The sequence below is a fragment of the Balearica regulorum genome, chromosome 30, assembly GCF_011004875.1.
Source record: "Balearica regulorum gibbericeps isolate bBalReg1 chromosome 30, bBalReg1.pri, whole genome shotgun sequence".
Lineage (NCBI taxonomy): Eukaryota > Metazoa > Chordata > Aves > Gruiformes > Gruidae > Balearica > Balearica regulorum.
Genome location: NC_046213.1, coordinates 1348112 through 1361672, shown reverse-complemented (window position 1 = coordinate 1361672; position 13561 = coordinate 1348112). Strand labels below are relative to the sequence as shown.

General features: G+C 50.7%; 1 protein-coding gene and 1 pseudogene across 1 annotated transcript; both read left to right on the top strand.

The window, feature by feature from the left end:
- Positions 1–650: 650 nt before the first annotated feature.
- On the top strand, positions 651–3137 carry LOC104642118 (olfactory receptor 5AP2-like). Its single transcript, XM_010310983.2, has 2 exons — positions 651–677; positions 2217–3137. The coding sequence occupies exons 1-2, from the start codon at positions 651–653 to the stop codon at positions 3135–3137; spliced, it is 948 nt and encodes a 315-aa protein (XP_010309285.2).
- A 9489-nt stretch (positions 3138–12626) lies between these two features.
- Positions 12627–13561, top strand: LOC142598716 (olfactory receptor 14C36-like; annotated as a pseudogene).

Sequence of the window (13561 nt, the reverse complement as noted above, 5' to 3'; positions counted from 1 at the left end):
CATGGAATATCCCTTTGGTCAGTTTGGGTCAGCTGTCCTAGCTGTGTCCCCTCCCAAGATCTTGCCCACCCCCAGCCTGCTGCTGGGGAAAAAGAATTGTTGGAAAGACAGCCTTGATGTGTGCTGGCACTGCTCAGTAGTAGCCAAAACACTGGTGTGTTATCAACAGTTTGCTGGCTACCAATACACAGCACAGCACCATGAGGGCTGCTGTGGGGAGAATTAACTCCATCTCAGCCAGACCCAATACACCAAGCAACCATTACAAATGCTGAGGCATTGCCTCCCAGGCAGTGGCTAAACATCTGCCTGCCCATGGGAAGTAGTGAATGGATTCCCATTTTTGCTTTGCTTGTGTACACATCTTCTGCTTTCCTTATTAAATGGTCAGTATCTCCATCCATGACTTTTTTTGCCTTTCTTCTGTTTTCTACCTGTCCTTAAGGAGAGGCGAGTGAGTGTGGGGCAGAGTGGGTGTTTAGCTGCTGGTTTCAGTCAACCCATCATGGTCCCCTTGTGCTATCAGGGGAGTTAAGGAGGCCCCTGCGCACCTCTCGTCTCAGAGAGGGGAATCCTAACTGAGAGGATATATTGGTTGCTTTGGTGCCTTCAGCTCCAATGGTCTGACACATTCTAATTCTATGTGAACCATGGAAAGTATGATCATCTTCAGGGAAGTGAGGTGAATCCCATTTCTGGGGACTTTCCTGTCCTGCACTCAAATTCAGAAATGTCCCTGCCCATTGTACTGCATCAGTTTACTTCATGTTTCTGGGCAGTCATGTCTGCCTCAAGATCTTGACACAGTTTCTGCCATCTCAGAGCTTTCATCTCAACGGGGAGTCAATTATATTGTTTTTACTCTGTGCAGTCCCTGGGAAAGGTTGAACTGTGGCATGGTCCTTTAGAGACTCGTTTGTGCTATAAACCCCAGGACACTGCGCAGAGCAGGGGACATTCATATGCTGTGGGAGATTCACCACAAGAACTGCTGGGAGAGAAAACAGCAAGGCCAGAGTAAGGCATGAGCCCTAGACCACGGGTGTCAGGCAGACTAATGGAACAACAGTGCAGAAGAGGCAGAGGGTGAGACCTTGACCTTGACCTTCATTCCCAGGCCCCACCAGTGCTGAGGTTGCCCCTTCGTGCTGAGGACGGCAGGTAGGGACAGCTTTTCCTGAGCAAGACCTCAGGGTCATTATTTAGCCTGTGGTTCTTTGCACAGTGACAGCTAGAGTGAGACCTGAGTCTCAGTCCTGTCCTTTCCTACATGCCTTCCCACTGCAGCTCCCTCCTTCTCCCAGATGTGCTCAGGATCTTGGCACCATGGAACAGAGATCCTGGGAATTGGTGCTGAGCAGGGAGCCCCACAAGCAATGTGTGTCATGCTAAGGTCCTTTTGCCAGGCTGGAGTGTGCAGGGAGACAACCCCAAAGCCCTCAGGAACCATTGCTGAGGAAAGAAAAGATGTGTACTGAATTATCATCCTTGCAGTTTCTCCTTGCATAAAGTAATTTTTCTCACTGTTTTCCCCTAAGAGTCTCAAATGAGCATCTTTTTGGCATCCACTCACACAATCCTACTACACAGTCCCTTATACATCTCAGCTGATATTCCCTGACCTGGGTTTTGCTATTGGAAAGAGGAGGGGAGAATTGTTTCTTCCTAAAATAAGAGCTTTCATAAATGGAGATGTCTCACCAGGTGCGGTGTCCATCTTTCTTTGGGGATGAGAGAGGGTGTCTGGCCTTACATACTTAGGAAGCTTTTTATTGGGGTTGGATATTATTTTGCCTCTCTGAGACATTGCTTTCTTGTCTTAAAGTTCTTTTCTTGAAATCTCAGCTGGCTGCTACAGGGAATAATGTTGAACAGAGGAGACATGACTCTCTGGACCTGAGCAGAAGGATGTTCTTTGTGAATGCCAGAGCAGGAACAGAGCAACTTTCTGGGGCAATTCATGGACATGCTCAGAAGTAAATCTTCCTCCAGGAGAAGCTTTTCTTCATCTTTCTTTAGCCAGGGAGCCCTTAACAGGGCCAACTGTGTTGTCTGCTATAGGAGTGAATCACTTGATTTTCTCGGGAAAAACCCTTTCTAAAGCATCCTTCACACATCCTTTTTAAGGCAAAAGCAGACAAAAATGTTCTTTCCTAAAGTCCCTGCTCTTGAAAATGGGAAAAGAGAAGATGAATCTATGATGATGATGGAGAAAGGTGAATGGGACATCACTGTTGGAGTTCCTTCTGTTGGGATCAGGAAATGTCCCCTCACTCCAGGCACCACTTTTCCTCCTCTCGCTCATCATCTACTTGGTGACCATGATTGTGAACATCCTCATAGTTGTGCTGCTGGTTGCAGAGCAGCATCTGCACACTCCCATATACTTCTTCCTGGAAAGTCTGTCCTCCCTGGAGACCTGCTACAGCTCCACCATCCTCCCGCGGCTGCTGGCCAGCTTCCTGACTGGGAATAGAACCATCTCCGCTCACGGCTGTATGGCTCAGTTTTATGCCTTTGGCTCTTTTGTAACTACGGAGTGTTACCTGCTGACAGCCATGTCCTACGATCAGTATCTGGCCATATGCCAGCCCCTGCTGTATGCAAACCTCATGACCTGGAAGGTCTGTCTCCAGATGGCGGCTGCATCCTGGCTAGCAGGACTGGGGGTTTCATTAGTAGTCACAGTCTTCTTATCACAGTTGCAGTTCTGTGGGCATAAGGAAATTATCCCATTGCTGGAGCTCACCTGCAGTAACACCAGACTAATCGCAGCTCTAGCTTTTGCACTGTGTTTCCTGAGCATTGTCTTCCCCTTTGTATTCACGCTGGTCTCCTATGTGTGCATCATAGCTGCCATCTTAAGGGTGCCATCCAGCATGGGCAGGCAGAAGGCCTTCTCCACCTGCTCCTCTCATCTCATCATTGTCACTGTTTTCTATGGCACCCTCTTCATTGCCTATATGATGCCCAGAACAGCCCCCCTGAGGCAGCTCAACAAAATGCTCTCCTTCTTCTACACCGTGCTCATGCCCCTGGTCAACCCACTCATCTACACTCTGAGGAACAGGGAGATCAGGGAGGCCCTGAGGACAGGGCTCAGGGAGGCCCTGGCCTTCACCCAGAGCTCATGGTAGGTGAGTGACCCTCAGCACAAACCATGTGTGGGTCTTTCACAAAGACAAGTGCTGTGTACTGGATGCATCTTAGAAGTGTGTGTCCTTGAGCTTGCTTGTAGAGTAGCAGGAGGATGAAAGGGTCTTGGGGACAAATAATAAATAGTTCATAATAAATGGCTCAGTGCTCCTCTGGTGCCAGCTGCCCTTCTACTGCTTGATATTCGCCTTCTTGTAGGGACATAATGACAACCACTTCCCTATCCTTGCTCATTTTTCCTTGGAGGATCAGGCTTAACTCTCCAACTCTCCTGCCCTGATGGAAAGCTTTTATTCAATTCCTCCAGAGCCCAGGGCAAGGGTGGGTTTGGGGGCCTGGTTCCCCACAGGTGTCTTTAGCTTTGTGCACGACAGAAGTCTTGGAGTCCCTAGAGATGCTGCCACCAGCGCACAAGGCTGACTCACCTTTGGCTTCCTCACAAGGAGCCCCAGGGCCTCTTCTGCAAAGCTGCTCTCTGACCTCTCAGACCCTTGGCATGGGGCTGCTGTAATTATTCCACCCTACCTGCTCTTGCCTTGGCTGAATTTCAGGAGGCTCTGGAAAGCCCCATTTGACACTTGTTGAAGTTCCCCTCAAGAGCAACCCAGCCCTCCAGGGTCTGGAGCACCAGATAACAGAGACCAGAGTTCTCTGCTCAGTGATGGATGGACACCAAAGAAACATCCTTAGTGAAACCTTGAAGTGGGTCATGAAGGAGTTTTTAATCTTGTCACAAAGAGACAGAACTATCTTGGGTCTCCTCTAAGAACCAAACTCCTTCTGGAATATTGTAGGGGGTTTGTGGGACCATGTAGAACCTCTCTGGGATGTTTGAAGTGGATTGTGGGAATGTGAAAAGCTTTTGCTGTGTCCAGGGGAAGGGTCAAAGGCAGGGAAAGGGAGGGAGCAGGGTGATTCAGAGAGCAACAATTCTGGGGAAAATGGAGAGGAGGGGTGACAAAAGGGGAAAGCCCCATGTCAACAAGTGGCTGGTTGTACAATTACCTAGGTCAGACTGGCAGCTGATTACTGCCCTACTTGAAGATTGCTGTGATGTTTGACTTTTTTCTAGTGATGAGGAACTTTGCCCATCATTGTGACCTGTCCAGGGTGATGGAGAACATCCCCACAGTGACATTGGTCAGGCCTCCAGCAACCCAGGGCATCCCTTCTTCTCCCATGGGTGTGTGTGTCCATAGGAGTCCATTCCTACCATAGTCTTCCCTCTCTGTGGGAAGCAATTCTTTCCCACAGACTCTGCTAGGAGGCTCAAGGACCTGGGAGGCTTGAAGGCAAACCCAGCCAGGGAAAGCTGAAGAAAAGGAGGCACTGTGAATCTGTTTTTCCCTGTCCCTTGCCACTACTTCCCCATTGCCCAGTGTGTCCACCTCTTCCTTAACTCTTGCTTTTTGTTCTTTTTATTTTGTTCTGTTCTGAGTTTGGTGTTTGTTTTTATTTTTTTTTTTCCTTACCAAAGTATCTGCGAAATCTATTTTGGTTGTCCATTACATCCCCCCTCAGTAATTTGAACACTAGCTGAGCTGAGCTTTGACTTACCTAACGCAATCTCTCTAGTTGGAAAATGTCCCTATATTCATCCAAAGTTGGCATGATGTCATATGGTATGGAATATCCCTTTGGGCCAGACCATCAGTTTAACATTGCAATGAACTCCTTCCCTTGCACCTCTAAAGACATGAAAGTCAGAAGCAAATCAAGTTTCTGAGGACATTGATTGACGCCACTGAGGGCCATCACTGACAATGCCCTGAAGGGAATGGCCAATGTCTAAAGGGAACGACAGATCGAGGTGCTTCTGACTTTCATGTCTTGAGAGGTTTCTTCAAGCTTCTTTCAGTATCTGAAAGTTCCTGCAGTTCAGGAACATGGCCCCAGAGGGCTCATTAACAGGCAAAATGTCCTAACAAGCCAAACCTCTGTGCATAATTTTCCTTAATTCTTCAAGTCTTGTGTGTTTTATTTGAACGATTCCAGGAGTGTAGCCAAACAGAGAAGATTTCAGTAATAAATAATAGGAAAATAGGATTTCTTCCCCCTTCCCCTCAGCTTGCTTTACTTCTCTGCTTACAGAACAAGTGATCTCAGCCTTCCACAATTCTTATTGATCCAGAGCCTCTCCTGATGAAAGATAAATATGTAGGAAAAGTAATAGCCTTTCTGCCAGGCACTTTATGGACAATCTTCACCTCCCTCATCCCCCACTCCACAGACACCCTGCCATTCCTGTCATTGGATACCTGGGACTTGCATCATGCTTTCTCAAATCCAAACTTTCTCCACTGAAGTCAGTAGCTGAATGTTTCAGCTCATTTGCACCAGTTCCCACTTGCTTTATTTGGAGAATAAGCAGCACAGTCACAAGGATGTTTCTAACCTGTCAATAAAAAGAAAGGAATACCTCAGTAAAAAAATAAAACGCATTCCTCAGCTGTATATTAAGCCCAAGTAGCATCCACTGAAGGGGAGTTTGCTCAAGTATCCCCTAACCACATCCACCACTGGTTGTTCTCCTCCAGAGTTCTGCCTCAAGGCACAAAGGCCTGGGACACCTTGCTGGTGAAGACTAAGTTCCCCAGGAGCCCCAGGGACAGCTGAAGGGAGCCCAGAGAGGGCAGAGAAAGTGCTGCCTCAGGCTTGTGCTCTACTACTGAGCTGGGCTGGGCTCCTGGGTTGGAGGAGGCTCATGGCAAGTGGGCAGTGCTGCAGAGAGATGGCTCTGCCCAGGAGCAGCTCCCTTGTAAAGCACAACAGGGCTGAGGGCACTGCCTGCGGGCAGCGAGGGGAGAGGAGACAGCGTGCAGTCTCGAGTAGGAAGACAACGTAGAGCTCATTGTGGGAGAAATCTGCACCACCCTTGACACGGTGTCCTGGTTTCAGCTGAGAGGATTGATTTTCTTCATAGTAGCTAGTGTGGGGATACGTTTTGGATTTGCACTGGAGACAGCATTGATAATACAGAGATGTTTTTGTTCTATGGACCTATTGTTGAGCAGTGTTTACATGGGGCCAAGGCCTTTTTCTGCTTCTTGCACTGCCCTGCCAGCGGGATGGCTGGGGGTGAACAAGAAGTTGGGAGGAGACACAGCCAGGACAGGTGACCCAAACTGACCAAAGGGATATTCCATACTATATGATGTCATGCTCAGTTTATAAGGAGCTTGGGGGAAGGGGGGGGGGTGGCGGCGTTCGGAGCAATGACATTTGTCTTCCCAAGTAACCGTTAGGCGTGACAGAGCCCCGCTTTCCTGGAGATGGCTGAACACCTGCCTGCCCATGGGAAGTGGTGAATGAATTCCTTGCTTTGCTTTGCTTGTGCGCGGCTTTTGCTTTACCTATTAAACTGTCTTTATCTCAACCCACGAGTTTTCTCACTTTAACTTTTCCAATTCTCTTCCCCATCCCGATGGGGGGGTGGGGGGAGTGAACGAGCAGCTGCGTGGTGCTCAGCTGCCGGCTGGGGTAAAACCAGGACACACGGCAAGTGTATAGCTTTAGTAGAATGCAGATGACGTTCCTGAAGGGGTCTCCTAAAGCTACCACATCCCTCACTTTATAAGATCTGTTAAATGGGTGTGTGAGAAACTGGACTGTAAGAACTTTTGTCTCAAAGATCGCTTTGCTCAAGCAGGAAACCCCTCCAGCTACTGAGTGCGATAAGAATGATAAGGACAATTGCTGGGTCTTAGAGACTTTCAACCTGTGAAAAACGCCTTGCCGGCTCATGTGCCACCCAGTCAGATAACAGTTGCGTGAAGAACGGGGCTGGAACCGTGGAAGCTGTGTCGTACGTGCCATCGTGAAGACCATCACCAGTATAAAAGGGGACTGCCAAGATGAGGGTGGCGCGCCCTCGCCCACCGTCGCAGAACGAGAGATTTGGACCCCTCCACCAAGACACCGTGGATCCGTGGTGGTAACTATTCTTGCGATTCTATCCCGGAGTCTTGCTTGGTTTTCTGCCTTTCTTTTCTGCCCTGTCCTATCGCTCTTATCGGTTACCTTTACCTTTTCCTTTTTTTACTCTTTTCATAATAAAAACTGTTTCTAGTATATGGCATTTGACCTCATTTGTGTCTTAATTTCGCTCTTGGGATCGTATCAAAACCTTCCCAATATTGGATTGGGACAGGGTGTCACAGGTTTCTCAGTGTGGAGGAGGAAGATTAACCCCATGTCAATGAGTGCCTGCTGCACCATGAGAGGAACAGCTCCCTTCTCCCAGGAAGAGCTACAGGGCTATGAAGCCAGGTGTGCAGTCAGAGGTGCCCAGGACTGTCCTTCAGAGCAGGGTCCCTACACCCCAGGGGGCTGTGTGCTGGGGCAAGGACTCTGCCATCTGCCAGGGTCAGCACTCAGCCTGCCCGGGGAGCTCCAGTGGTGCTGCAGGGAGAAGCTGTGGGTAGAAGGAGCGACCCCCAGCAGGGCAGTGTCCTTCTGCTGCTAAGAGGGTGCTGCGTGGGTCAGGGCTGCTCACAGCTCCACATCACCCCCTGGACACTTCCCAGGGGACTTTTTATGATTACTGTCAAGGCAGGGATTACTATGAAGACAAAGAGCTTTCCTGAGTTTGTGCTTTCAGTTTCTTACTGCTGGTGAGGGCTGGGAGGGGAGAGAAATGGAGAAGAAGATGTTAAGTTTGGACAAGATACTGAGCCTGACAGATCAGTAGGTCTGCTGGTAACGTGGTAACATCCCATCACCCACACTTCAGCCTAAGACTGCAGCAGCATTGTGTTTTCTCACTGCGCTGTTTTCTTCTGACTTGCTCCTCTGGATCACCAAACAACATGATGGCCCAGACTGTGCCCTGCCACCAGAAGTTTTCTGCAGGGCAGAGCTGAGTGTACACAGGGTGGGATGGGAAAAGGCAGAGAAACAGCTAGAGTGTCAAAGAGTCACAGAATTATTTGTTATTTAGTTTGGAAAAGACCAAGGTTCAACTGTAAGAGCTCCAGGCAGTGGAGATATGTCAGGAGAGGGGAGGAGAGGAAAGTGCTGTCAGAAGTGCTGTGCAGGGTGGATTTGGGCAACTCCCTGTCTATTCCTCCAGTGCAGATGCCTTCTTCTGAGCAAGCCCCTAGTCTCCCACCCAGAACAACTTCTACCACAAAGAGCATGGTGTCCAGGGCATGAGCTGCCTCCTCTGCACCCAGAGCTCCAGCAGAGGAGAGCTGTGTGGCTCCTGATGCTGCCCCTGTACTCCTGCACAACAGAGGGACTTTGACTCCCCAGCAGTGTTGATGTCAGGGGTGTGTGCACAGCAGGGTAAGGTAATGGGTCTCCAGAATGTTTCCCTGCTTCTTTGCCGTCTTTGGCATGTGTATATGGTATTTCCCCATGTTCCTCCACCTGAGTATGGTGCTCCTGTCATTTTTCATAGGCTCTCTGGGGACTGGAGCTTCAGCTGTGGTTCAGACCTTGACCCTGAGTGTCCTGCCCACAGATGTGTCTGCATGGAAATGAGGTGTCCCAGCCCCTTTCTGATTTTGGGCGCCCCAGGCAATGCAGTGCATGAGGCTGGAGAATGTGACTACTGTCTTTTCAGAAGACCAGTCTTCTACTGTCTCCCTGTCTTCTAACTTATGGTCATCCAGGCATTGCATTAGGAAATCATGCAGTGCAGTGCTTTGGGAAATTATGGGGAAACAAGCAGACTCTCTCTAAGAGCCATAGCACCTCAGGACACTGCCTCCCTGCAGTATCATGTCAAACTGTTCTCCACAAGGGCACAGCTCTCCCACAGTATCGTTGTGGTATCTAGGAGCCCCACAATAAAGCCATGGAGATACTGAGGCTGTGGAAATGCTGCTGGGAATTTTCCAGCATGGACATGTGAGCAGATGAAAAGTGCCCTGCATGTCCTTAGTTAGATAGTGTTGACACCTTACCCAGGACTGGACAGAACTGGACCAAGAGTGGTTAGTCTGGTCATCTGAGAGAGGAGCCAAAACCTCTCTGTCATTCTCTGCACATCTGGTCTGAGAACAAGAGAGAGAGGAGTTTGGAGATCTGCACTTTGGATCTAGCCCTGCTCTGTCCAGTTCCTTTTGCAGAGTAACTTCTGAGTATGATCATACCTGAGAAAGGCAGGACAGAGCAGCTGGGAACAAGACCAATGGAGAGACCAGCTCTTGTGATGGTACGCTAAGGCACAGGGATCTATTTTGTCTCTCAGGACTTACTAGTGTTATGCTGAGAGCCATCCAAATGCTGAGGATTTCTACCACTTCACTGAACACGCCCCTGCACTGCAGCCCACCTTCTGGAGCACAGGGCAGGAAGATGCTGAGCAGCCTTCCTCCATGATGGGAGCACCCCACCTGAGGGAGAGTGTGCACAGAGTGATAGTTCCCACTGCCCTCTCTCATGATCATGCATGAAGATAGAAGATGAAGGATAAATTGATGTTAGAGCAGGGTGTCTCTCAGTAATGGTTGATTCAGATGCAGTCACCTCTGCTCAGAATGGTAAAACCAGAAAAGATAAATCTTTTCCAGGAATTTCTAGAGGAAAGTGGCCCAAGTTCTAATGTCATCTCCAGGACATGGAGACTATTCCCACAGAGGCATTGCGTCCAGGCTCCTGTGCTCAGTCCATGGAGTCCAACCTCAGTGATGCCCTCAATATAATGCTTTTTTTCAATGCATCTGCATACTAGCTGCTATAGAGCAGGTCAGACTACTGAGGAACCCACTGGCTGAGGCCCCTGCTCCTAAAACCAGAGCAACTGAAGGGAGCATGAAGGTCTTCTTCAGAAGGAGAGAGGCAATGCGGGAGGTTTCTCTGAGAAACAGAACAGATTTTCCTCAGGGAAGCCTGCCCTGACTTGTCCATGTTTTCACCTCTTTGGCAGCACAGAAGTCCTGGAGGGACCACATACCCAACAGCAGCTCCATCACCTAGTTCATCCTCCTGGCATTTGCAGACACGCGGGACCTGCAGCTCTTGCACTTCTGGCTCTTCCTGGGCATCTACCTGGCTGCCCTCCTGGGCAACGGCCTCATCATCATCATCATAGCCTGTGACCACCACCTCCACACCCCCACGTATTCTTCCTCTTCAACCTCTCCCACCTCGACCTGGGCTCCATCTCCACCACTCTCCTCAAATCCATGGCCAATTCCCTCTGGGACACCAGGGCCATTTCTCGTGCAGGATGCACTGCCTGGGTATTTTTTTTCCTTATTTTTTTCTAGCCCCAGGATTACAAATATAGAATGAGATGCCTGAATTGACTCAGATGAATCCCTGTCCTCAGCAGGGGTAAAGGAGATCCCTCCCTGTCCCTGTCTGGGTGTCCTGTGTAATGGTGGGAGAAGAAAGAGTGAGTCTTAAACCTAACTCTTTTCCTGATAAGAGGAATGGCATTGCTGGAAAAATTGCTGTTCCTCTCTCAGCTGAGAGAGGAAACATCACTGATTGCTTCAGTCTGTTTCAAGGCAGGTTCCCCAGGAGCCCCAGGGACAGCTGGAGGGAGCCCAGAGGGGGCGGAGAAAGCGCTGCCTTGGGCTGGTCCTCTGCTGCTGAGCTGGGCTGGGCTCCTGGGACAGAGGGAGCTCATGGCAAGTGGGCAGTGCTGCAGAGACATGGCTCTGCCCAGGAGCAGCTCCCCTGCAAAGTGCGGCAGGGCTGAGGGCACTGCCTGCAGGCAGCAAAGGGAGACAGGAGAAATAAGACTGAGGTACAGGCTGTGTGGAGTGGGAGGACGCTGAGAGCTCAGTGAGAGGGAACGATCTCGCAGCCATCTACACAGTAAGTCTCTTGCTGCAGGGCAACACAGGTGAGTATCCTGGAAGAGTCTCCTAGAGCTGGCACATCCCACCCCATGGCAGATAGAATCTAGAATTTGACAGGATGACTCTCAGGGTTGTCGTAGGGTGAAGAAAGATGTGCTGCAGGGCAGGGCTTCCCTGCTGCGCTCTCAGAGGGACAGGGCATCACAGCTCCCTTTTCCTGGGGATGGCTGCAGGAGTGCAGAGAAGCTGGGTGTGCACCAAGGGGTGCCCAGGGCTGTCCTTCAGAGAAGGGTCTCTGTGCCCCAGGCTGTGTGCTGGGACAGGGACTCTGCCACCTGCCAGGGTCAGCGCTCAGCCTGCCCAGGGAGCTCCCCGCAGCACTTCAGGGAGAAGCTCTGGGTGGAAGGAGAGAGCCCCAGCGAGGGCAGGGTCCTTCTGCCTTTGAGGGTGCTGCGTGGGTCAGGGCTGCTCACAGCTCCAGATTAACCCCCGGACATTTCTGAGAGGAGTTTCCATGAGTGTTTTCAGTGCAGCAATACCTATAAAGACAAAGAGCTTTCCTGAGTTTGTGCTTTCAGTTTCCTGCTGCTGGTGAGGGTTGGGGAGAGGAGAGAAATGGAAAAGAAGGTAAGCTTGGACAAGAGACTGAGACTGACAGACCAGTAGGTCTGCTGGAAACCTGGCAATATGCCATCACCTAAGACTGCAGCAGCATCACGTTTTCTGCCTGCAGCTTGAAGTCACTGCCCAGTAATGTTGATGCCGGGGGGTGTGTGTGTGTGAGCGCGCGCGCGCGCAGCTGGGTAAGGTCATGGCTCTCCAGAGTGTTTCTCTGCCACTTTGCCTTATTCGCCACAAGCCTCGTGGTATTTCCCCATGTTTCCATATCTGTCCATGCTGCTGGTTTTGCTATGGTTTGCAGGCTGTCTGGGGATGGGAGTTTCAGCTGCAGTTCAGACACTGAGCCTGAGCGTCCTTCTACAGATGTGTCTCCATGGGAATGAGATGTCCCTGCTCCCCTCTGACTCCCTCTGGTGTGGTCACAACACCCCAGAGTGGTTGGTACGGTCATCTGTGTGAGGAGTCACAACCTCTGTGTCGCTCTCTGCCTGTCTGGGCTGAGAACGAGAGAGAGAGGCGTTTGGAGACCTGCACTTTGGATCTGGAAAGCCCTGCTCTGTACAGTTCCTTTCTCAGAGTAACTTCTGAGTGTGATCATCCTCCAGCTGAGAGGGGCTGGACAGGGCAGCTGGGAACAAGACTGCTGGAGAGACCAGCTCTCCTGACTCTGTACTAAGGCACAGGGAACCATTTGTCTCTCAGGACTCACTAGTATCGATGCTGAGAGCAATCCAAAAGCTGAGGATATCTGGCCCTTCGATCAATGTGCCCCCCGTGTGACAAGGGCATCTCAAAATGAAGGAAGCCCCTGTGCGACAGCCTCAGTGAGTGGGGCTTTTGCCACTTCTGTTTACCAGCTGCTGCAGAGCAGGTATGACTCCTGCAGAGCCTGTTGTCTGAGGGCACTGCGCCGTAAGGCACACTCAGTCAGAACAGTGAAGGGAGGGAGCAGCAGGAAGGTCCTCTTCAGAAGGAGAGAGGCAATGCGGGAGGTTTCTCTGAGAAGCAGAACAGATTTTCCTCAGAGAAGCCTGCCCTAGCATGTCCGTGTCTTTTTCTCCTTGGACAGCACTCGAGTCCCAGAGGGACTAAATGCCCAACAGCAGCTCCATCACCCAGTTCCTCCTCCTGGCATTTGCAGAGTCGCGGGAGATGCAGCTCTTGCACTTCTGCCTCTTCCTGGGCGTCTACGTGGCTGCCCTCCTGGGCAACGGCCTCATCATCATCGTCATAGCCTGCGACCACCGCCTCCACACCCCCATGTACTTCTTCCTCTTCAACCTCTCCCTCCTCGACCTGGGCTCCATCTCCACCACTCTCCCCCAGTCCATGGCCAATTCCTTCTGGGACACCAGGGCCATTTCCTATGCAGGATGCACGGCCCAGGTATTTTTTTTCTTCTTTTTAACCTCAGCAGAATTTTCTGTTCTCACCATCATGGCCTATGATCGCTACGTTGCCATCTGCAAACCCCTGCACTATGGGACCCTCCTGGGAAGAAGAGCTTGTGTCCACATGGCAGCAGCTGCCTGGGGCAGTGGGCTTGTCTATGCTGTGCTTCACACTGCCAATACATTTTCACTACCACTCTGCCGAGGGAACGTCTTGCAGCAGTTCTTCTGTGAAATTCCCCACATCCTCAGGCTCTCCTGCTCCAACTCCTACCTCAGGGAAGTTGGTCTGCTTGTCAGCAGTTTTGTCCTTGCTCTTGGATGTTTTGTTTTCATTATTCTTTCTTACGTGAAAATCTTCACTATTGTGTTGAGAACCCCTCTGAGAAGGGACGGCACAAAGCCTTCTCCACGTGCCTCCCTCACTTGTCCGTGGTCTCCCTGGTTATCAGCACCAGCATGGTTGCCTACCTGAAGGCCCCCTCCCTCTCCTCCCCAACTCTGGATCTGGTGGTTGCAGTTCTCTACTCCGTGTTGCCTCCAGCAGTGAATCCCCTCATCTACAGCATGAGGAACCAGGAGCTCAAGGATGCCCTGAGAAAACTTATCTGTTGGTTTCCTCTTCAGCAGCAGTAA

Bases quoted from the DNA above. Each gene is read 5' to 3' on its own strand.
- LOC104642118 (XM_010310983.2), top strand. From the start codon at position 651: ATGGAAAGTATGATCATCTTCAGGGAA. The intron at 678-2,216 runs GTGAGGTGAATC...TGATGGAGAAAG, and splicing joins GTATGATCATCTTCAGGGAA to GTGAATGGGACATCACTGTT.